Genomic DNA, 23,611 nt, shown 5'->3' with positions numbered 1-23,611 from the left:
CCCAGAGGACCTCAGCGCTCCCCTTCAGCCTTCCCTCAGGCATCTGGGCGTTTTCATATATCAGCCCTTTGGTTCAAGCACTGACTCTCCTTTCCTTCCCGGACCCTTGAAGTCCCTCAGCAAAAACACAGAACACATATATCACTGTCCAAATGTTAACACCATCCCCCAAGCCTGCATAACCCCTTCCATCCCTTCACCTACACTGTTTATGAGGAAAGAAAACCTGAGGGAAAGAGTGTAATTCTTTGTGATTTGGGGAGATTTCTTTTTCCCTCTTCCTAGCTCCGATGAGAATACCTCTCATCGAGAATGTGTAAGGTGTGGCACATGTTCAGGGTCATCGTTGAGGCAGGGGAGGGAGGAATGAGAAAGCCTTGGCGTTGGTTTTTGCCACCTCCTGAATTTACTTGGAGATGGGAAGGAGAGGCCAGAATGTGCACCAGGACCAGAGGCCTACGTAGATCACAGTTACACTCCAAGCTAGAGATGCCAGGAGGGACAGAAGGGGGTTGTCAAGGACCTACGGGAAAGATGTGCCCACCTCACTGCTCCACAGCCAGGCTCATGCCCCACAGAGCCCTGTGGGGTCAGGCGTTTGAGTCCTGCTGGAGACTTAGAGGTTCTTCAGGCTGCGTCTGTCTCACCTTCCTGCTGGCCTAAAGCATCCAGTGCATCCAGGGTCTGATCTGTTGTGAACATCCACGGCATTTTTTTTTTTTTTTTGGTGTCACCAGTCTATATAAATAAGTTGCTTCACCTGGTTAGAGGCCTGAAATGTAATCACCTTAAATAAGCTTATTTGAATATTTTTATTTGAACCTAAGATGATCCAACACAAGTGCTGCTATCAAAACCTTTCATTTTAAAAATGGCATTAAAATGAAAAGAATAGTTGCCAGACTTACAGGAAAACCTTTTTTTAAAAAAAAAAAAAAAAGCCAACCAGGGATCCCTGGATGGCGCAGTGGTTTAGCGCCTGCCTTTGGCCCAGGGCGTGATCCTGGAGACCCGGGATCGAATCCCACGTCGGGCTCCCGGTGCATGGAGCCTGCTTCTCCCTCTGCCTGTGTCTCTGCCTCTCTCTCTGTGTGTGTGACTATCATAAATAAATAAAAGAAAATTTTAAAAAAAATGTTTAAAAAAATAAAATAAAAAAGCCAACCAAACAAACTTGAAGCTCTTTGTAAAAGTAGATATAAATGGTAGTTGTCTGTAACAAGATGTATTAACATCTCAACAGTTGGGGGATAGAATCCTGAGGAATAATTGGCTTTATCCATTTCATGCAAAACTAGCTTGTTCTATCCTCATTTACACGGCTTTTTCATTTTCTTTAAGTAGACCAGCCTTAGCTCCTCATTTAGAAATCCAAATTGGCGTCGAGTGATCTCTGATTACAAATCCAGCCCAAGAGGAGCCTCGGCGAACTAGTCACCTTGAAAAAAAACTGATTCGGATCACTGATAGAGTCAATGAAAAAATTCCATTTTCATCCTCATTCAAATTAGAAGTTGCTTACAGCCACATTTTGGATGAAAATGAAACTCAAAGTGAGAGCCAAGAAGTAGTACACAGAGGTACACAGCGCTCTTGCAGAGACACGTGTAGAGCTAGACTCAGTCTTTTCTCTAATGGTGATGGGCTGAGTGGGGCCAGGGGGGTGGAGCGGTGGACCTGCTGTACCTCCGTTGGGTAGATAACAGCCCAGATTTCCACCTGGGGCGTGGGGGGTGGGATACAGGTGGACGCCAGCTTATCCATGGGGAGACCCCGCTCCTGGTAGGCAAGCCCTGCCTGGGTCCGGCTCTGCTCCCTATGACTCTTAGGGCCACCGTACCAGGACCTGGCTGGTGTACCCAGTGCACTGAAGTGCAGGCCAGATGGTAAGATATCCTTGCAAATCTCCCTTGAGAACAAAGCAAACGCCAGTGTTAACTTGCTGTCAACCAGATGCCTCTCCCAGGGTAAGGGTAACGCTGCCTCTTCTGGGTGGCTATCACTGACAAGGCCCAGGCCAGCCCAGGGACTCTAATTTCTAGACTGTGAAATACAGATCATTGTATCCTGTCATTTAGTGTGTGTGTGTGTGTGTGTGTGTGTGTGTGTGTATAGAATTTATAATTACGTAAGTTCTTTAATTAGATTTAGATTTAGTAGTTTCATACAGGGTTTTCTGTCTTCAAGTGCAAACATCTCACACCAGTGATCTCAACCCATTTCTCCGTCCTCATCGCCGCCGCCCGAGGAACCCCCAGCCGTACCAGTCCTCGCTGTGGGGAATGCCCACACCCACACCGGCCACTGCCCTTCTGAAAATCCCTGCATATATTCTAACGCCGCCTCCTCCTCTGCAGTATGGCTGTTGGAACTCCTCAAGGCTTATGCTAGCGAGCGGTTTTCAGACTTGTTTTGGGAGGCATAACTTTCCTTTTGAAGTAAAATCTTAAGGAAAACCCCAATAGAATGCCAGCAAAACTGCTATGGTTGCAGGGATGCTGAGACGAGGAGACTTTGGCTTACTCTTATTTCTTCTTCCTCTTCCCCTGAGTAGCCCCCACCCCCACCCCCCAGGATTGTCTGTGGAAGTTCTGGGGAACATTTTTAGCTTCCAAGCTTCTACCTTAGGAACTTTTAAAATAGGTGGCTTCCAGTGGGGTTGAAAGAGGGACGCGGGCCACAAGTAAATTTACCAGTCTAGCCACAATTGCAACAGCCCGCCTCATCTGTGGACTGTCATTGGTATTTTCCCAGGTATCCCTTGAGCTGGGTAAGGAATGTGAAGGGATTCAGTTCACTTGGTAAGCTGTGTTTGCAGACCGGGGGCAGGGCCCGCACCTTTGGATGTTGTATGTGTCGGGTATTTCCTAGGTGCCATCAATGAAAAGGCCACGCACCCTGGGTACTACGAAGACCTAGTGGAGAAGTCCATGGGGAAGTACAATCTCGCCACAGAGGAGATTGAGAGGGATTTACACCGCTCCCTTCCAGAACACCCAGCGTTCCAGAATGAAATGGGCATCGCGGCTCTAAGGAGAGTCTTAACAGCTTATGCTTTTCGAAATCCTAACATAGGATATTGCCAGGTAAATGACACAGATGGTTTAGATTTTTTGTTTGTTTGTTTACTAACCAGTGAGAAAGTAAGAAGAGGAAAGAAGAATGGTTAACAGAACCATACTGCACCTGTGTTTCTTGACCTCGGCACTGTAGACATTGTGGACTGGATCATTCTTTGTTTGGGGTTGTCCTGTGCTTTGTAGGATGTTTAACAACCTTCCTGTTTAATAACACATTTCATAACATCTATCCACTAAATGCTGGTCTGACTCCCTAGTTGTGACAACCAAACTGTCTTTATTTTTTATTTTGAGATTTTTTTTACTTATTTATTCATGAGAGATACAGACAGAGATAGAGACGTGGGCAGAGGGAGAAGCAGGCTCCCTGCGGGGAGCCCGATGCGGGACTCGATCCCGGGACCCCGGGGGTCACGACCTGAGCCAAAGGCAGATGCTCAACCACTGAGCCACTCAGGTGCCCCAAACTGTCTTGAGACACTGGCAAATGTCCCCTGGAGAGCAAAACCTCTCCTGGGGAGCAAAACTGTACTGAGCAGAGGAGCTAGGAGACAGAGTGCCCTTTCTGGATCCACCACCTCATAGCTGGGTGACCGTGGAGTCGCTTCTGATTACTCTCTGAGCTACTCCTCCTCCCTCCCGGAGGTAAAAGAGAGCATGCCTGAGCACCAGGCCTCCAATTCTGGATTCTAAGTTCCCCGGTGCTCCTACTTTGCATCGTAAGTAAGAACATACTTGAGGATATAGCTTTTATGTGCTATGATTGTATTTTAATATACATTAAAATAAATGCTTGGTCTGGTATTAAAAGAATGTTGCCCCCATCCCGACCAAAATTATCTCTTATACTAGTGCATATGCCACGATTTGGAGAGCTCCAAGATCATGTGATTTTAGATTTAAAGGCCACATATTCAGAGAGGCGTTCCCTGACCATCCAGCTAAAAGCTAAAGCAGGCTTGCGCTCGCTTTGTCAGCACATACACTAAAATTGGAACAATACACAGAAGATTAGCATGGCCCTTGCACAAGGATGACACGCAAATATATAAAGCATTCCATATTTTTGTGGGAGATACAGGCTTCCAGTAATGGAATCAGTAAGTGATGGGAATAAAAGACATAGCATAAGGAATGTAGTCAGTGATATTGTAATAGCTGCGTATCAGTAGATCTGTGGAGACAGATGGTAGCGACTCTGTGATGAATGTAGCATAATTTATAACTTTGTATCAACTATACTCAAAAAACATGTGAAAGGAAATCACAATGGAGTATAACTTAATGTGTTGACAAATACTTCAAACATCCCCCCAAATCCAGAACAACCATGGTGTAATAGATTTTTTACTAAATGACTGCTTAACACAAAAATGGAGAGATAGAGGGAAAGAGATAGATGATAGATAGATAGATAGATAGATAGATAGATAGATAGATAGATATAGATTAGATGGATGGATGGATGGATAGATTAGATGGATGGATAGATTAGAAAGATTAGATAGATTAGATGGATAGATTAGATAGATTGATTAGATGGATGGATGGATAGATAGGTAGATAGATAGATATTGGATGGATAGATAGATAGGATGGATAGATTAGATGCATAGATAGATGATAGATAGATAGATAGATAGATAGATAGATAGATAGATAGATAGATAGATGCTAAAGCAGAGTTAGTTCTTCTACACACACACACACTGTACAGGTCCTCTATATACCACATTATTTTATCTTTTTAGTAGTACTTAACTTAAATACACCCCAAATTGATCAATTAACCTTTACATCTTTAATTCTCTCTCTGACATCAACATTAGAGTCCTGGGAGACTTGTCACCCCTCCCATCCCCTAGTACTTAGTCCAGAGCCTGTCACAAACCTACCTTGACTACATGACGAAGGCACTAACTGCGACCCTGTACTAGAATCTGCAGGTTAATTCTCAGGTGGAATTTTAATAATGATTTCACTTGGGAAAATATTAAGACTTACAAGAAAAAGCTTATTAGACCAAAATTCCTTTCTCGGTATTTACATGGTGGGAGTCTGACGAACAATTACTGGTTCGTAAAAGATCAAAAGAAGTACAGGAGTTAGTTGGCTTCTACAATTGTAGGGTTCATGTTTATCTTTTGATCTTGCTCTTTTTAATTAAGAGGACTATTAAAGTAGTTGAGCCTTGAGTGGTTATGAGTTATGTGGTAATTTCTTTTAGTAAAGTAGGTTACTTTAGAATTTAAGTCACTGTTACTTATCACTGCCATCCTTATCCGGATGGAAGTAGTGGGCGAGGACTCCAAGTTTGAAAGGTTTTATTGTTCTCAGAGGAGAGCCTCAGGGAAAAAAAAAAAAAATGAAGAAAGAAAAAGGAAAAAGGAAAAAAAAATTAAAAAAAAAAGGAGAGCCTCAGGCTATGTGTACTTGGTTATAAAATCCATTATGGAAGATTAAAAAGGGAAACATTTATCTTGTGGATTAAGGATTAGAAACTGAGATTTTAGCAGTTAAAAGCTTGGTCAGATAGCCTTCGGGCAGAGTTTTTGAATGAGGCCTTGCCTGTGTGCGGGGGCTCGGTGCTTGGTGACTTGGTGTTCACGGGGACCCTTAAGGGTTACAGGCTCAAGGACTAATGGTTCGTACATTTTTAAGGGGTTCTAAATAACAAAAACTTAGAAGAATATGGGTGTGTAGCCTGCAGAGCCTTTAGATTCTTATCATCTGGCCTTTTGCTGAAAAAGTTTGCTGGCCCTGGGAGACCAACTCAGTAATTTTTTAGGTCAGCAAACTTTCTTAAGTTAACATGTGTTTGATGTCCGTAGAGGATATTTGATGACGCCCTTTTTCATTCCTTTAGGCCATGAATATTGTCACATCAGTGCTGCTGCTTTATGCCAAAGAGGAGGAAGCTTTCTGGCTGCTTGTGGCCTTGTGTGAGCGCATGCTTCCTGATTACTACAACACCAGGGTCGTTGGTATGTGGGGATGTAGTTAACATTTGAACCCCATGTCTCCTAGCAAAGATGTTTCTGGGGCCGGGACGCTGGCTGGAACACCATCTCCGGTCACCATTAGCCAAAGGAGTTTCCGACTACTTTAGTTTCCCAAACTAAACGGGAATGAGAGGGCTTGATTTAATGTGGCTGGGACACCGAAGAGCCCCACGGAGCATAAGAGAATACACGTGTATCACTGTTAGAGAAATCATCTTAGAAAACTTTGATGTGGGTGTCAAGCCGCTCTGTGGCATGTGAGAACCGTACCAAACACGTCAACTGTCAATTAGGTTTGACAAAGGTTTTCATGAAGTGGATGGAATCTATGGACAGCAGAAGTATGCAGAAAAAAAAAAAAGGAGCATATAAAAATTTATCAGAAACTGAGTTTCTACAGTTTCTTTTTCAGAACTGATTTCATTGCAAGACAAACAATGATTGTAAGCATTTAAATAAATTATTATTTATTCCTTTAAGTCCTTTATTCCTTATAGTCCTCCCAAGTGTTAGACATTCATTTTAGCAGGACAGGCTTCATGTTGCTAGTGTAGTAAAACGTATGCTTTATGCTTCCCTCTTGTGCTCTTCATTTCTAAACCTTTTTGCACTAATTTGATTCATTGGATGTAATTCTCCAGAAATGTCAGTAAGTTGATCCTGAGTGTGTATGTACAACCGGGAGTGCCTTTTTTTATTTAGATTTTTTTGTATATATATATATATATATATATTATTGGAGTTCGATTTGCCAACATATAGGATAACACCCAATGCTCATCCCATCAAGTTCCCCCCTCAATGCCCATCACCCAGTCACCCACACCCCCCACCCACCTCCCCTTCCACTACCCCTTGTTCATTTCCCAGAGTCAAGAGTCTGTCATGTTCTGTCTCCCTCACTGATATTTCCCACACATTTTCTCTCCTTTCCCCTTTAATCTCTTTCACTATTTCTTATTTTCCCCAAATGAACGATACCATATAATGTTTGTCCTCCTCCGATTGACTTACTTCACTCAGCATAATACCCTCCAGTTCCATCCACATCAAAGTAAATGGTGGGTATTTGTCGTTTCTAATGGCTGAGGAATATTCCCTTGCATGCATAGACCACATCTTCTTTATCCATTCATCTGTCGATGGACACCGAGGCTCTTTTTTTTTTAAGATTTTATTTATTTATTCATGATAGACATAGAGAGAGAGAGAGAGAGAGAGAGAGAGAGGCAGAGACACAGGCAGAGGGAGAAGCAGGCTCCATGCACTGGGAGCCCGACATGGGACTCGATCCTGGGTCCCCAGGATCGTGCCCTGGGCCAAAGGCCGGCGCTAAACCGCTTGAGCCACCCAGGGATCCCCGAGGCTCTTTTTAAAGTAATCTTACACTCAGTGAGGTCCTCAAACTTATAACCCCGAGATCAGCAGCCTCATGCTTTACCCACTAAGCCAGCCAGCCGGGCGCCCCTGGAATGCTTTTACATTTAACAAACACACATTAAAAAACAAAAAACAAAACAACAACAACAACAAAAAAAAACCCCACCTCGTATGTGGGGACCACGCATCCAGAAAAGCAACCTGTTTTCTAAATAAGTTTGCCAAGAAATGGAGCTACTTAGATGTATAGCTCGTGCCTGTCCAAACGATTGCATATCATGAAAACTCATTAAACTGACTTTTCCAACAACCCTCGTGGTTGTGTTATTGCTCTTCTGTGGTAGGGAAGCAGGGAAGAGAGGAGAACTCAGGAAAGAGAGGAAACACCCAGCAGTCATGTGCTGACCGCGCTGTGATGACCCCTTGGTCCAGTAACATGGTGACTGGTAACAGGGTCGCCGCAGAACGGTCGGAGAAAGGAGCCGCCTTGTCTCAGCGGCAGTTGGGAGCTGCATCACCCAGTGGAGCCGATGGGTTGGGAGCCCCGGTAAGAAGGTGTGCTGGGTTCACCCGGGCCTTCTGTGCCCCCTGCCGCAGGCGCGCTGGTGGACCAGGGAGTCTTCGAGGAACTGGCCCGAGACTACGTCCCGCAGCTGTACGACTGCATGCAGGACCTGGGCGTGATTTCTACCATTTCCCTGTCGTGGTTCCTCACGCTCTTTCTCAGCGTGATGCCGTTTGAGAGCGCCGTCGTGGTCGTGGACTGTTTCTTCTATGAAGGAATCAAGGTGATATTCCAGTTGGCCCTGGCCGTGCTGGATGCAAACGTGGACAAACTGTTGTGCTGCAAGGACGACGGGGAGGCCATGACTGTCTTGGGAAGGTAATGCACAAGGCCGCACTGGGTTGTGGTGGTGGTGGTGGTGAAGCTTGTATTTACTGATTTGAGAGAGAGAAGGGAGCGCGTGCACGCACAGCAAGGGGGAGGGGCCCAGGGAAAGGAGACAAGCAGAGTCTACCCTGAGTATGGAGCCCCACATGGGGCTCGATCTCGGGACCCCGAGACCACGACCCTGAGATCAGGCCCTGAGCTGAAACACTCATTCGACTGGGCCACCCGGGGGGCCCCTAAGCCTCACTCGGAAACACCTCTGCTTTCTTCTCCAACCTTGCCTCTGTCTCCTTAGTTTCAGAGCCTTCATTGGCTTGACTGTAATCATAATGCCCACTTCCGTCTGTGGCCGAGGATTTATTTTCATATGCTGTGTCTTTTTTTTTTTTTAAGATCTTATTTATTTATTCAAGAGAGAGGCAGAGACACAGGCAGAGGGAGATGGAGGCTCCATGCAGGGATCCCAATGTGGGACTCGATCCCGGGTCTCCAGGATCACACCCCAGGCTAAAGGCCGTGCTAAACCACTAAGCCACCAGGGCTGCCCCATATGCTGTGTCTTTAGAAGGAAAATGCCATCCTGTTCTTTTTTTTTTTATAATTTATTTATGATAGTCACAGAGAGAGAGAGAGAGAGGCAGAGACACAGGCAGAGGGAGAAGCAGGCTCCATGCACCGGGAGCCCGACGTGGGATTCGATCCCGGGTCTCCAGGATCGCGCCCTGGGCCAAAGGCAGGCGCCAAACCGCTGCGCCACCCAGGGATCCCTGCCATCCTGTTCTTAAGGAAATTCTAGTCTTTCTGAAGATGCAGGGTTTGCAGAAAATGGGTAGAGCACTGTAATGGGAGAATTCCGAAGTAGCCTCTGGTGACTATGGTGCATTTCTTTGTCCAGGTATTTAGACAGTGTGACCAATAAAGACAGCACGCTGCCTCCCATTCCTCACCTCCACTCGCTGCTCAGTGATGATGTGGAGCCCTACCCTGAGGTAGACATCTTCAGGCTCATCAGGACGTCTTATGAGGTGGGTCTCGTTTCCTGCCTGAGTGTTACCGCGCTCTGAGAGGGCTGGGAGGGCCTCCGCCAGATGTGTGGCGCCCACTTCCATTACTGACTGTGGGTACGCCTGTTTCCTTTTACCTCCTGAGAACTAATTACCAAAGCAAGCAGCTACCTTCCAGCTGACAGCTCTGAGCTCCAAAGATGGGAACTGAACAGGGCTTAGGACTCCCGCTGGATCCAATGCCATAAAGCAAGTGGCATGACACGCTCTGGCCCCCTGGTTCTTTGCCATGCCCACCTTCACGCCTGATCAAGGAGCAGCTCACATCCCACTCTGGGTATATTGAGGAGGGGCTGTCGAGAGCAGGTGTGGGGAGGTCGACCTGGACACATCAGTTCACTTCCTTTCCCGTGCCAAGTACGTAGATCTTCTCTGAAGTAGACAAGCCGGTTCTCTTCAGTCCAAGACACATGGAAGAGCCTGTGCCATCCTAGAGAAGAACCAGAGTCCTAGTATTTCTCTAGAATTGCTTGGTCTAGCTGGGAGAGGACGTCTCCTGGTTCATGATCCTGGATCTAGGCTTGAAAGAGAATGAGTTTTCTGCTGAGCGCACTGTACCTGCACAGACGCTTTGGAGTTACGTGACTATGATTATCAGCATCCCACCTCCTAGCAGCCTGGATTGAGAGAAATAGTGGGGAACAAGCTGAGGTCAGAAAGCCTCTCTTAAAGAATGAAAAATTTGGTGTTTTTAAGAATATTGGTATAGATCCTGAAACCTTCTCAGAAGTGTGTGTCCATTCACTCTTAATGGGAGTGAGACTAATAATTTATTATTATTATTTAAATATTTTATTTATTTATTAGAGACACAGAATGAGAGAGAGAGGGAGAGAGAGAGAGAGGCAGAGACACCGGCAGAGGGAGAAGCAGGATCCATGCAGGGAGCCCGACGTGGGACTCGATCCCGGGTCTCCAGGATCAGGCCCTGGGCTGAAGGCAGCGCTAAACCGCTGAGCCACAGGGGCTGCCCAATAATTTATTATTTTTTTAATTTTTCACTAACACTCAATATGTATTGAAAACAAGACATTTTTTGTATCTTTTAGAATCGTAAAAGTAACGCATGTTTAATTTTAAAAAGTGTAGAAACTATGGAGAAATATGAGGGAAAACAAACTATTCTATAAATTACATTTACCTTACTTTCCCTCAAGTATGTTTTTATATTTGCAATATACACTTAAAGAGACTTAAAGAAATAAGTCTCTACTAAAAAGTGCTTTGTAACAGCCTATTTTTCACTTAAAATACAGCACTCTCTGATATGTTAAATATTGTTTAAAGCAATAATGTGTTTTCCTTTTTTAAAAATTTAAATTCAGCTAATTAACGTACAGTGTATTATTAGTTTCAGAGGTAGAGTCAGTGACTCATCAGTCTCGTATAACACCCAGCGCTCATCCCATCACGCCCGTCCCCCAGTTGCCCCGTCCCCCAGTTGCCCCGTCCCCCCACCCACCTCCCCTCCAGCAGCCCTCCGTCCGTTTCCTATGATTAAGAGGCTCTTGTTTTACTTTCTCTGATTTTGTCTTGTTTTACTTTTCCCCTCTCTCCCCCTATGATTCTCTGTTTTCTTTCTTAAATTTCACATATAAATGAAATCATATGATAAATGTCTTTCTCTTACTTCACTTAGCATAACACCCTCTAGTTCTAGCCACGTCGTTGCAAATGGCAAGATTTCATTTTTCTTGATGGCTGAGTAGTATCCATTGGATATATGTGCCACCTCTTCTCTGTCCGTTCATCCGTCGATGGACATCTGGGCTCTTTCCATAGTTTGTAAAGCCATAATTTTAATAGATCCTTAATATTCTGCTTTGATGAAGTCCCAAAACTTATTTAACTGGTCACTTTTGTTGGACATTTACTTTGAATACTTCCAAGTTTTCAGTATTTTATGGCAAACTTACATGGTATGATTATATATACTCTATATTCTGTGATAAACTTGTATGCAAATATCTCATCTCTGATTATTTTCTTAGAGTCCATGCTAAGGAATAGATGTATAGCAGTAGATCAAAAAGTATGAATTATTTCCAAGCTCCTAGCACATACGCTGTCCAATTTCCATAAAGATTATCCCATTTATGTTTCCACCAATGGAGATTAAAGATGGATATTTCACTTCAGTCTCTCAAAAACTGGTTATCATCATAATGCAGTAAAGAAACATCATCGCCCCAGGACTTTTGGACAACACTGTTGGAAATTTGGGGTGATTATTTTTGGATGGAGAAAGAGCCCACGTGATTAAGGGCGATACTTGTTATTATAGCTGTGGGTTGTTTTTCTAAGGGCATCCCCTGAAACCTTTATTGTTAAGAAAATTCTGGACCAAAGTCATAAAGCTTAATATGTGGAAACTCAGCTTCATTCTTGACAACAGATAAGCTAACAACTGCTGAGGTCAGCACTTGAGCCATTTTTAAAGGGAAAGAGGAGAGGATGGAGGCAAGACCAAGGGCTGGTTGCCACTTACATCCTGTCCGCCTGATGCCTAGTGGTGGCCCGTGGGCTGCCACACATCCTGTTGCAGGATACAGCGGCAGTTTCCTTCCTCTGCCTGCAGGGACGACCCCTTTTCTTTGCACCCGTGCTTGGATTACCTGGTCTTTCAGTGCATAATGACTGGTTTTCTGTTTTCTCTCCTTCGTGTCACCGCACTGCTCACAGGTTTCCAGGGGCTCCCCCGTGCCTTACCGATCAACCTAAGAGGCCACCACAAACTCTCACTTACCTCTTTTTTTTTCCTCCTAACCGTTAGATTGGTAGTTCTCCATCTCACCTGTGCATTAAAATCGCTTACAATTTTTTTTCAAAGTCAGCCTTTTAAAAATGTGAATTCCCAAGTTCCATTCCAGACCCATTAAATCTGTATCTTTGGCATGAGGCCTAAGAAATAAGCTTTTTTTTTTTTTTTTTAAAGTTCCCCAGACGCTCCAGTGCCCGGTGAGGGTTGCGAATCACTGCCTTAGATGCAGAATGGGGCCACGGGTCGCAGAAGCTGGTGATAACCTACCTGGTTTGAGCTAAGGCCTGACACCCGTTTTCTGAGGCCTCCAACACAATTATTTCTGTGCTTCAGGATAGGTAGCCAGGAAGATAGAAAAGTAGGAAAAATCCTGAAAGTCCATTCAGCTTTCAGGTCTCCTCAGGGACCCTCCCCAGGTTGCTGGAGGTTGGTTAGATATTGATCAGATTTCTCTTGATGAGATAACTTTATTCATAAATGCCTCATGGAGAAATCCTTACTCATTGTTAAGTTCTCCCAAGACCCTACTGGAAGGAGTCATATGGACAGTTTGAAAGAAGACAGTGCTCTTTTTTGCAGGCTCTGCAGTTTTGCAGTTGGACGGAAGTGAAAGACAAAGCCCAGCCTTCAGGTGTGATCCATAGACCCAGATGACCCTCCTCAAAGGCACAGGGGCGCATGACCCCCACAGAGTCTCTTCATGTTCAAGACAACCCAACCCAGTGGCTTCAACCTGAGAAAAGCAGGGAAAGGACGTGGCTAATAAAACACAGGGGGAGTTTGTGCAGGCCGGGCAGTCATGTAGGTTCTGAATCATGTGTCGAGCTTATTAATGATGACCCCAAGAGTTACCACTCACGGAGAGCCCACCTGGTGTGGGCAGGGTGCTGGGTGCTTCGTAGACAGCCCCACCAGGTCAATGTTAGTCCATTTTAAGGTGAAGATGTAAGTTGAGAGAGGTTGAGCTAGTTTTTCCAGGCCACACAGCCAGAAAGTAGCTCTCTAGCATTCACGCTAGAGCCAGTGGGGTTTGTCTGGATAGAATCAGGTGGAATTGTAAATGTACATACGGACATGAGTCTGTGGGTCCAGTAGGGGCTGCTTAGTGGGGATTCTTAAAGCCACTGATTGCTTTGCAAGGCACTCAGCAGCCCGCTGGAAGCTGAGGAGTTTCTCTCCAAGTACATTATTTCTGCTCCTCGTGCAGCAAACTGGAGTGGGGAGAGCCGAAGGAATAGACTAGCAAAGAAGATTCTACGGCTGGGGCAGTGGGCGGAGACTCGGAGATGCAAGAAACACTGCTTGATTGTCCATTTATTGGAAAAAAAAAATCTTTGTTAAAGATGTTACAAGTGCCTATCAGGCATCGTGCTCAGCCCTGGGGATACGTTATCAACACCTGCTGTGATTTTTTTTCTTTCTTTCTTTCTTGATCTTAAACAATAGAAATCCAAAGGATAACCTGATGCATTTCCATTAACCCATCACACAGTCCGACAGATACCAACATTTTTCTGATCGCTTTCATCAAAGTCACTTTTTTTTTTCTGGAATATTTTCAAGCAAAGTCTAGACAGCAAGACAGCATAGTATTTTACTTGTAAGTCCTTCATCATGTGTCTCCCAACAGGAAGGCCCAGGGGGCTTTTTTTTTTTTTTTTTTTTTTTTTGCTGATGCATAGCTTCGGTTTCCAAGTTGAATTCTTAAAAGGATAAATACGTCCCTCAAAAAAGAACCGTAGACCACCGGTTGTTAGTGGAACCGTAGTGATCACATCAGTTCATTTTGCTAGATCGTTGCATATGTGCTTTTTTCCTCCTCCATTTGCCAACACAAATTGGTCATAAAATAGGGGTCTGCTTTCTGACAAGGAGTCCCGAAGGTGTTGCATGGACTTGAGTGTCGTCCCGAGCTGAGAATCCCTTAGAGATCAGAGGACCCTCGAGAGGCAGCCCGTTCGGCAAACCTGCGCCTCCAACAAGCGAGGTCTTGGCGCCGACTTCATACCTGATTCCTTCTTCCCTTCTCCCTCCTCATCCTCCTTCCCTCCCCCTGAATATTGCCTCCCCCCCCACCTGACACGTGGGTGCGCGGGACACACGGATGCCAGCACCGTGGAGGGAGGCGAGGGGGCGTGGGGGAAGCACTCCCTCAGCTGTGTGGACGTCTACACCCATCCCCTGGTCGCAGCCTCCCTCGACTTTATACCGTGTTCTCTAAGTCCAGAGGCCACATCCCTTCACGCCTCCGCTCACCCCCACCCCGTCCTCCAAGGCGGAGCCTCACTCGCCCAGACCCTCGGAGCTTTCTGGCCAAAGCAAGGCCCCTGGGCTGTGAATGGCGTTGGGTCCTCTGAACAGGAGTGAACTCCCTCCTGCACCCCAGGAAGATGAATAAAGAGACATTTCAAGGCGCTTATGAGCAGAGCTGCAGTGAACTACTTTTACGTAAAAACGGAAGCTGTAGAGTTCTGATTTCAGAAACGCCACCTTCTTTTTGTTTCAACAAAGGTCCCCGCGGCCTGCGCGTTTGCGCCGATCACCACCCCGTGGACTCACGGCCTAAGTGGTGTGTGCGCCTGTGATGTGTGTGTGTGTGTGTGTGTGTGTGTGTGTGTGTGTGTTTGAAGCTGCAGCGTTTGGATAGTTCTAGGCCCCTCTGGAGGATTTAGGAAAGGAGGAGCTTATGGGACTCGGCGGGGACGGGCCCTGGCGATCTCCTTCTGAAATCTGTACCTGGTCGTCGCCTCCATCGTCCCAGCCACGCAAGGGAAAGCGTGGAGGGGTGAGGGAAATCACAGGGAGGCCGCCCGGCGCGGCACGGCAGGAGCCCCTGTCCCCCCAGGAAGGATGGTGCGGGTGGGAGAGGCCCGAGGACTGAGCTGGGGACTTGAGACAAGCTGGTCCCCACGTCATGCCTTTCCCTCAGCCACTTGTCCCTCGTCCCAGGTCTGTGCGGCCAGGAGGGGACGTCTGCGCACAGCGAGGTGACGGGGTGTGAAACCAAGGGCTGGGACCTAGTTGTTAGCCGCGATGGGCAGCCCCAGGGGAGCGGGGCAAGCAGCAGGACCACGAAGCTCTGCCTGCCTTGAAGAGGCCTCCCAGCCCACGCAGACCTCCGCAGCTCCATCGGACAATTAGAAACAGGCCACAGGGCAGCCCGGGTGGCCCAGCGGCTTAGCGCCGCCTGCAGCCCAGGGCCTGATCCTGGAGACCCGGGATCGAGTCCCGCGTTGGGCTCCCTGCACGGAGCCTGCTTCTCCCTCTGCCTGTGTAATTTATAAATAAATAAAATCTTAAAAAAAAAAAAAAAGAAAGAAAAGAAACAGGCCACAGAAACATTCAGATAAAAACGGAGTTGGAAGCGAGATGCAAATGAGATGGGTTATTTTGTCTCTTGTTTAAGGAAGGGTAGATTTTAGAAAATGAAAGGAAAAAAATATTAGGCTCCCTCACCCCCATCACTGAATTCTATTTGTTAGAAAACAGCACTGTTGTTGCTTTAGTGAATCAGCTGTCCTCATGGGACTGAAATGCGCGGTGCTGGGAGCCGGGCTCACACCCGGGCCCTTGCTCTGGGTAAAGGGAAACGTTGGCTCCAGGGGGTCCCGAGCCACCTTCGTTGGCCCTGTTTGTAGCGTTTCAAGTGGTGGGAGAGAAAGGGGGAGCAGGGGAGAGACAGAGGGACCTAGTCAGTGCTCATTTTCCTTTAGACATCCCCCGGAAACAGCCCGTCAGGAACGTGGAGACCGTGGCTCCCTTGCAGGTCGGGACTGTTTGCTTCTGATGGAAGAGTCGCTGCATTTTCCGTTCCGTCCTTTGTGTTCTGTCTGCGCCCAGTGCCGGAGGCTCTTGGAGGGTGAGGCTTGGGGCGAAGTCATCCTTTCTTTAGCAGTCTGCAGAGATTGTCAAGCCAGCGTTTAGTATTTGTTACTGTTACCGATACTTTATTTTTTAATTTATTTTTTATTTTACTTAATTTTTTAAAGATTTTATTTATTTATTCATGAGAGACACACACAGAGAGAGAAAGAGACAGTCAGAGAGACACAGGCAGAGGGAGAAGCAGGCTCCACGCAGGGAGCCCGACGTGGGACTCGATCCCGGGTCTCTAGGATCACGCCCTGGGCCAAAGGCAGGTGCTAAACTGCTGAGCCACCCGGGCTGCCCTATTTTTTATTTTATTTTTAAAGATTTTATTTATTTGTTTGAGAGAGAAAGAGAGAGAGAGCATGAGCCGGGGGAGGGGCAGAGGGAGAGGGAGAAGAGGCCCCCGCTGAGGGGGGACCCTAATGTGGAGTGGGACCCCGGGGCCCGGGACATGACCTGAGTCGAGGGCAGACACTTAACCGCCTGAGCCTCCCAGGTGCCCCGGTTATTGCTGCTTCCCATTAATACATGCATCTCTAACAGCACGTCCACGCGGACAGTTTGGGGGCCTCGTCTTACAGAGAAATAAACCGAGGTTCGGAGGATGCGACTGGGTTGTGTAGAATCACGACAGCCAACCAGTCAACGTGAGTTTGAATCCCATTTTGTCTAGTCTCAAAATCTGGGTTGTCATCGAGGACACCGGGAAGAACTTACTGTGGGATCGAATGGTAGGTGGCGGGTTCCAGAGCTGGAGTCTGGGCCTCAGCCTTGTAGCTCAGCCCCTGTGGAACCCTGGGTAACGTCCTCTACCCCTCGGGGCCTTGGCTTTCCCGTCTGTAAAATGGAAGTAACGGGACCAACGCCCGGGGTTACTGGAAGGAGCCAGTGACCGATCAGATCACGGGCCTGCCGCTGTAGCTGCCGTAAGATTTGGCTTCCTTCGGTCTCACGACCAGCGTTTTTGCGTCGTCGGTCGAAGGCACACGGTGCACCCGTCTGATGGAAACCCCGTCCTCTGTCTGTAGCACGGACTTTGCAAGAACGCTTCAGCGGCAACGCGGACTTGGGTGGTTTCTGTTGACTTCTGAGGCCTTGTCTCTGGAATGGGGGAGAGAGAAAGCACTTCCCTCCTGGTGTTCCCAGGGCCTCCGGCACCGTCACCACCCTCCAGCCTCGTCGGAGCCACAACCGGCTCTCACCGGAGCCCCTGAACTGCTCTTGCTTCCCCGAAGCCTGGCACCTTTATTTCTCCCCCAGAAGCAAGCGCGTCCCTCTAACAGGGGGGGCAGAGGACACTCCTTCGCCTGAGCTCCAGGGGCCTTCCGGCTCACTCGGGGGCAGACTCCAAGGGCTTCCCGAGGCCTCGGAGCCCCACACGCGCTCCCTGCTGCAGCAGCTGGCTCTCTGATCACCTGCGATCGCCTGCCACCGCCCCTTTCTCACCCCCCTCAGGTCGCAGTGGCCTCCCGCCGCTCCTCAAAGGGGTTGTGCAGGTTCCACTGCCTGCGGGGGGACGTGGGGGGCCTGGGTGCCACCAGCCGCCCCTGCCTGGACGTGCTTCTTGCAAAGATCCGTGTGCTTGCTTCCCCGTGTCCTTTGTGTCTTGGCTAAATGTGACGTCACCTGAAAAGCAGACCTCCAGGGAACCAGCACATCCACTTTCTAGCCGGCTGTGCTGCTTCTTACCGGAATGCGTCATCTTACCTTGTGTTTGGTTTGTACTTATGAGACTACCCCGCTCCGCGCCCCCCTGCTTCCCGTCTCCCTGATGAGCACTCGCCTCTCCAGTTGACCGTCCTGTTCCGTCCTGACGCTCACACCGCAGTGACAAAGCCCCTCTTTACAAACAAAAAGACCTTTTCCTTAGACGGAATTATAGCTTCAAGGAGGTAGCAGAGAAGGTACAGAGTCAGGTGCACGCCCCAGGCCTTCACCCGCTCCAAGTGAGCATCCCAGGCACGCCTGGTAAGGCTTCAGCAGCTGCGTGTGCATTCTAGGTGTGCGTGTGCAGGTGCGTGTGCAGGTGCAGGTGCGTGTGCAGGTGCAAGTGCGCGCAGTTTTGTCACATGCCTCGCAGAACCACCACCACGGTGAGATACTCCCCTGTGGGTGCTGCTCCCCCGGGGCTGCCGGATTGTCCGCCTGTAGCCACAGCCACCCTTCTCTCACCCTGTCGGGAGCCCCCCTCTCTAACAGTAATCTCATTTCATGATTACCACATAAAATATGCGCTATGCGTTCTTTTGTGATTAGTCTTTTTCCTCATGACTTCTAGGAGATTCATGCAAGTCACTTTGTATAAAATAGTTGTGTTTTTTTTTTCAAGATTTCTTGAGTAGGAGCCTGTGGTATGGATGTACAAAGCCTCTGATTCACGCACCCCCATAACTGTTACCCGGACCAATGCCAGCACCCTCGAGATGCCCTTTGCGTCTCCTTCCTGTCACTGTACTTCTCTCCAAAATTAATGTGTCAGTTGTGTTTGTTTTTTGAACTTCATTCATGAATGTATGATTCCACTTCTCCAGAATGAACTCTTTTGGTTCTGGTTCCTTTTGCGTAGCGTTATGATTGTGAGATTTATCCGAATGGTTCATTTTCGTTGCTGTGTGATAGCACTACGATTTATTTATCCACCCCACTGTTAACGAGCATTTGAGTGACTACTTGCTTTTGGCTAACAGTAGCACTATGAATATTTTTGCATAGAAAAAAATAAACACTTTTGGGGGGAGGTACTTAGGAATTTATGTGTGTCACTGGTATATATTTCTCTTCAGATTTAGTAGATACTGCAGACAGATGTCCCAAATGGTCGTACCAACTGATACCCTGAGCAGCAGCAGGTGAGGGTTTTGGCTGTACCTTGCCGACACTTGACACGTCCGTCAACTATTTCTTGACCCTTTGAATGTGTTGAACCATCGCAGCACTGCTCACTGCTCGCACGGGTCGAGCTTCATGCTTTCAGCAGAATTGCTTTGTTTTCCTTTTGTACCTGTAGGAGATCGAAAGCTTTATATATATTCTTTCTCCACCTTCAGATTGAAAGACTCATTTGGCTTTTGAAATTTCATTCAACAAACACCCAGGTACTAGGAGGTGTTGGACCCTGGCTCACGGGTGCCAACGTGTCCCGGTGGACGCCCCAGAGACCCAGACCCCAGACAGGCAGATGCAATTAGCAAGAGGGTTTATTGAACGTTTGCGCAAACGGGCTCTCCGCCTCCGAGGAGGAAAAGAGCCCCGATTAGCAGTTACAGGGATCTTTTAAAAGGCAAAAGGAAAGAAACTTCCTAAAGACAAAAGAACCGCGGGAGTCGCATGGCATCCAGGTTGATTTTGGGGAGGGTCAACATGAACCTATTCAGGGACATTCCAATCAGGGTGTGTGGGGGGGGAAACGGTTTTCTTATTGTAAACAGAATGCTTTTAGTTGCTAAAATTTCAGGAAGAAGACTGGATGGGCTGCCTCTGGGTTAGGGCTGGCCCTACTTACAAGGGGGGAGGTTTCTTCAGAGGCATTTTGGAGTTTGGAGACATAGCTGGCCCACAGTGTCTGCCATCCAGAGACGACGTGGGTTCCTCAATCGGGACAAGTGCTACTGAGCTAGGGAACAGGAACAGGGAGCCTCCCACAAGCACTTCTTCTGACCTCCCAGGCTAATCGTGAGCCTCAGATATTTCCTTTCTTCCTGTCGAGAAAATCCTTCCTCTGAAGCATTTTCATTCTTACGTAAATGGCCCTTACAGCCTTATCCAACGTTTTCTTCCCTCTAAACTGGTTTATTGATTCCAGCGAGACTCATTTAACTGTGAAATTTAGCTCCAGCGTTAAGAAGCCTGAGAGTCGCCTGTTACTTACTTAACGGCTGCTAAATTGTTTTTAAAATAAAGGTCTAGTCCAGGATGCCTGTTATTTCACAAGAAATTTCCTCTATGTATCCAGCTTGTGTCTCCGTAAGTCTTGCAGACATGATACTATGTACTTGCAGCAGATTTCTCAGAAATGCCAATATTGCTCCTTTCTAGAAATTTGGAACCATCCGGGCAGATCTGATTGAGCAGATGAGATTCAAACAGAGGCTGAAGGTGATCCAGACCCTGGAGGATACTACGAAACGGAACGTGGTAAGTTCTTTGCAAAATAGCTAGCGGCCTTCTTGCTCCATGAAGTCCTGCTTGACAGACTGAGATGACTTAAAAGAAGAAAATCAGGTACTTTCCCAACTTAATATCTTTTGAGATTGTGAAATCCATTGTGTCCACCTTCTTATAGGTCCGAACTATTGTGACAGAAACGTCCTTTACCATTGATGAGCTAGAAGAACTTTATGCTCTTTTCAAGGTGAGTTTCAAAGTAAATTCGTATAAGTATATTCAGGAGAATAAAAGGGTTCACTTTAATATTTTAGTTCGTTCTAGATTTTTCTGTTAAATTGTTAAGAGACAACATGAGTATCAATGTGCATAAATGTGTAGAACTGAGAGTATAAAAATGAAATGCTCAATATGAAAAATAAGCAACTCTCACAACTCAGCTGAAGCTGATATTTTAGCTTTGTTCCACTCCATAAAATATTTCAGCTGTCTTCTTGGACTTGACAAAAAAGGGTATTACTTTATAATACTCATTGGAACAATGGCAAGTGAGTCTTAAACGCTGCCTGAAATTATTGTAAATTGTTAATTTTTTTAATATTAAGCTGTTTTAAAGCACCCCTAGAGCTCTTCTATATTAAGCTATGCTAAAGCACCCCAAAAAAGAAATATGTAGCTAGAATAAAAATAAAGCTGTTCCAATGTCTAAGGAAAAGCCTGATAGTTTAAACTTCAGTAGTTTTCATCCTATAACTCCGCCCATACCAATTTTAATCCTGAATGACAAAACATTTATTAGTAAATAAAGCCAAGTAGGGGCACCTGGGTGGCTCAGTGGTTAAGCGTCCGCCTTTGGCTCAGGTCAGGATCCCGGGGTACTGGGATCGAGTCCTGCATTGGGCTGCATCTCCCTCTGCCTGTGTCTCTGCCTGTCTCAGTGTCTCTCATGAATAAATAAATAAAATCTTCAAAAAAATTAAAAAAAAAAGCCAAGCAGAATGTTTTCTTCTGGAAAAAAAAATGCTTTCGTCTTAACTATCACAATCAACCTCATAGGGAAAAATGTGGCAATTAGCAGGACTTAATTTTCAAAAGAGGTCTTTTATGCTGAGACTAAGTTTATCCTGATTTCTGATTGGGTAGCTTCTTATATTTAGTTCCCTTTACTGCCAGAGCTGAACATGACTATTTGGAGGACTGCAAAGATAGCAGGAGGCACCAAAGGACAAACAAAGATCTGAGTTGCATACTAACAGGTCTTAGAATCGGAGGATGTGATAGCTGGGAATGTCTTTGCTAATATTCCCACGTGCTTGTTGGCTACTGCAGAGCACCAGCAACTTACGTGTTCTTGTGTCACTGGTGTTTACGCGAGCGTCTCTCCCTGCTAGGTACTCTGCACATGTGTGCTGCATACACAGGTAAATTAGTGATGGCTTACCCAGCTAGCACAACCTGTGCATATGTCTGGTGGGGGTACAAAGAGACTGAGCTTTCATTGCTGCTTAGTTAGTGATGCCCTGCGTGCAGCCCAGCAGCGTGATCAGCAGAGTGGACACCACCACCCTCACCAGCCTCCATTCGGCACTGGATGGCGAAGTCTTCATAGCGTGCCAGCCCATGCGTACTTCACTCACTCGCTGTAACCAACTGTTCAGTGTAAGGTGGTTGTTCATAACAGAAGGGTCCCCCCTTGGTTTCATAAAGGAAAAATACAATGATCCAAGAGATACTGTGGAACCCAAGATAAAAACTTCAGTTACAGGGACACCTGGGTGGCTCAGCGGGTGAGCATCTGCCTTTGGCCCAGGGCGTGACCCAGGGATCCTGGGATCGAGTCCCTCATCAGGCTCCCCGCAGGGAGCCTGCTTCTCCCTCTGCCTGTGTCTCTGCCTCTCTCTCTCTCTCTCTCTCTCTCTCTCTCTCTGACTATCATAAATAAATAACAAATCAAAAAAAAAAAAACTATACTCAAAAAAAAAAAGTTAAAAGTCAGAAGGAAAAGGTGGAAAGGCTGCCACCTTGAGGCACATTTGATGGAAAATGTAGTTCATGGACTCTTTGCCCCAGTTTCTCTGGAACTCCCTAAATTAGTCCTTTGGTCCATTTTGGACGTCCGGGTGTCAGGTCCCCGCTTGGTGCAGTACGGGGCTTACCAGCGAACAGGCTTGTCTTTTCCGTGAAAGTGCCCGGACCCACATTCAAGGCTGGTTCCAGGTTAACCTGGACGCTGTAGTTGGGAGGAAATGCTCTGCACACCCTTCATCCGGGACCTAGCTCAGCTAAGGTGGCCCCCTCCCAGGGACCCATCACCAGCCCCGGCCTCCCTTCCCGGGGCTGCTGGGCGTCACCTTCGGGCTCAGTCCTTGCGGCCTCTCTGATCTCAGCCTCCCCTGCCTCCTGCCCGACGTCCCCGCTCCGACCTCACCAGGCACAGCCAGGAATGCAGCCCCAAAGCCCTGGCGAACTCTGACCCGCATCCTTTATTCTCCTGAGGCTGCACCCCAGAAACCTGGCTTTGGCTCTGCTCTCCACCTCTCCTCCTCCCTCCGTGCTTCCCGCCTACCCCCCTCCTCCCTCTTTCAGTTTATTGGCTACGATTCCCAGGAAACGATCGGGATAAAGCCATCTGGGCTTTGCTCCTTTCTCTAAGTGAGAACGAAAGTGAAACACCGCACAGGCTGCTGGCTCCCCGCTGACACAAGTCCTAGGCAAGGGAAAAAGATCTGCTTCGAAAGTGCTATTTTTTTCTCTTGCAGTATTTGCACATTACTGTAGTGAAATACTCAGACAATGCAAGAGGGAACAGAGTGAAAATGAAGTCCTCCCTTCCATGCCCCTCCCATCTCTCCCATCTACCATCCAGAGCCAAGTGTCGGGGGAGGGTGTCCTTCTGGGCCTTCCTAGGAGGAGTTTTATCTTGTGGTCTTCCTAGAGTGAGTGCAAACATCTCCCAGAATCGATATGGCCTCATGACTAAGAGGCTGCCTTGTTTCCAAGGACAGAAGCAGGAAGCTTTTTGTTGTTTCCAGATCTCTGTTCTCGCCATACTGGTTCCTACTCATAATTTTTCTCGGGCCGTTTTCAGATGTGCTCAATAAGAACACCACGCGTTCGTAGCTTGAACAGTGTGACTCTGATATTTATGTCATTTCAGTGACCAAGAGGCAGGGGGTTTATGGGACCCTAAACTAGGAATTCAGAAACACCCCCGATGTCATCATGCTTCTGTTCTGAGTAACTGGTTGGATGACCTTGGGGGAGCCGCTCAGCTTCGGGCTTCCTCACCGTCACCTAGAAAACAAGGTGGTCACATCGCCTAAATAACAGAGCCTTTTCAGGTTAACATTCTCTCTTTTTTTAAAAAAAAAAAAATAAAGATTTTATTTATTTATTCACGAGAGAGGCAGAGACCCAGGCAGAGGGAGAAGCAGGCTCCCTGCGAGGACCCCGATGTG

General features: G+C 47.1%; 1 protein-coding gene and 1 non-coding gene across 2 annotated transcripts in view; both read left to right on the top strand.

Annotated features, from left to right (window-relative positions):
* The window catches only part of TBC1D9 (TBC1 domain family member 9), a 114,371-nt gene that overhangs the window by 77,741 nt on the left and 13,019 nt on the right, over positions 1 to 23,611 (top strand). The window contains exons 10-15 of the mRNA XM_055316983.1: positions 2,872 to 3,086; positions 5,947 to 6,064; positions 8,060 to 8,345; positions 9,250 to 9,379; positions 20,085 to 20,183; positions 20,332 to 20,400. Of these exons, the coding sequence (XP_055172958.1) occupies positions 2,872 to 3,086; positions 5,947 to 6,064; positions 8,060 to 8,345; positions 9,250 to 9,379; positions 20,085 to 20,183; positions 20,332 to 20,400 (917 nt within the window). The remainder of the gene's footprint in view (positions 1 to 2,871; positions 3,087 to 5,946; positions 6,065 to 8,059; positions 8,346 to 9,249; positions 9,380 to 20,084; positions 20,184 to 20,331; positions 20,401 to 23,611) is intronic.
* On the top strand, positions 4,042 to 4,148 carry LOC129504439 (U6 spliceosomal RNA). Its single transcript, XR_008663358.1, has one exon. It is a non-coding gene; the product is annotated as a U6 spliceosomal RNA (small nuclear RNA).

Source organism: Nyctereutes procyonoides, unplaced genomic scaffold (genome assembly GCF_905146905.1).
Source record: "Nyctereutes procyonoides isolate TBG_1078 unplaced genomic scaffold, NYPRO_anot_genome, whole genome shotgun sequence".
Taxonomy (NCBI): Eukaryota; Metazoa; Chordata; class Mammalia; order Carnivora; family Canidae; genus Nyctereutes; species Nyctereutes procyonoides.
Note: the sequence above shows the minus strand (reverse complement) of the source record. Positions and strands in the feature narration are given on the sequence as shown.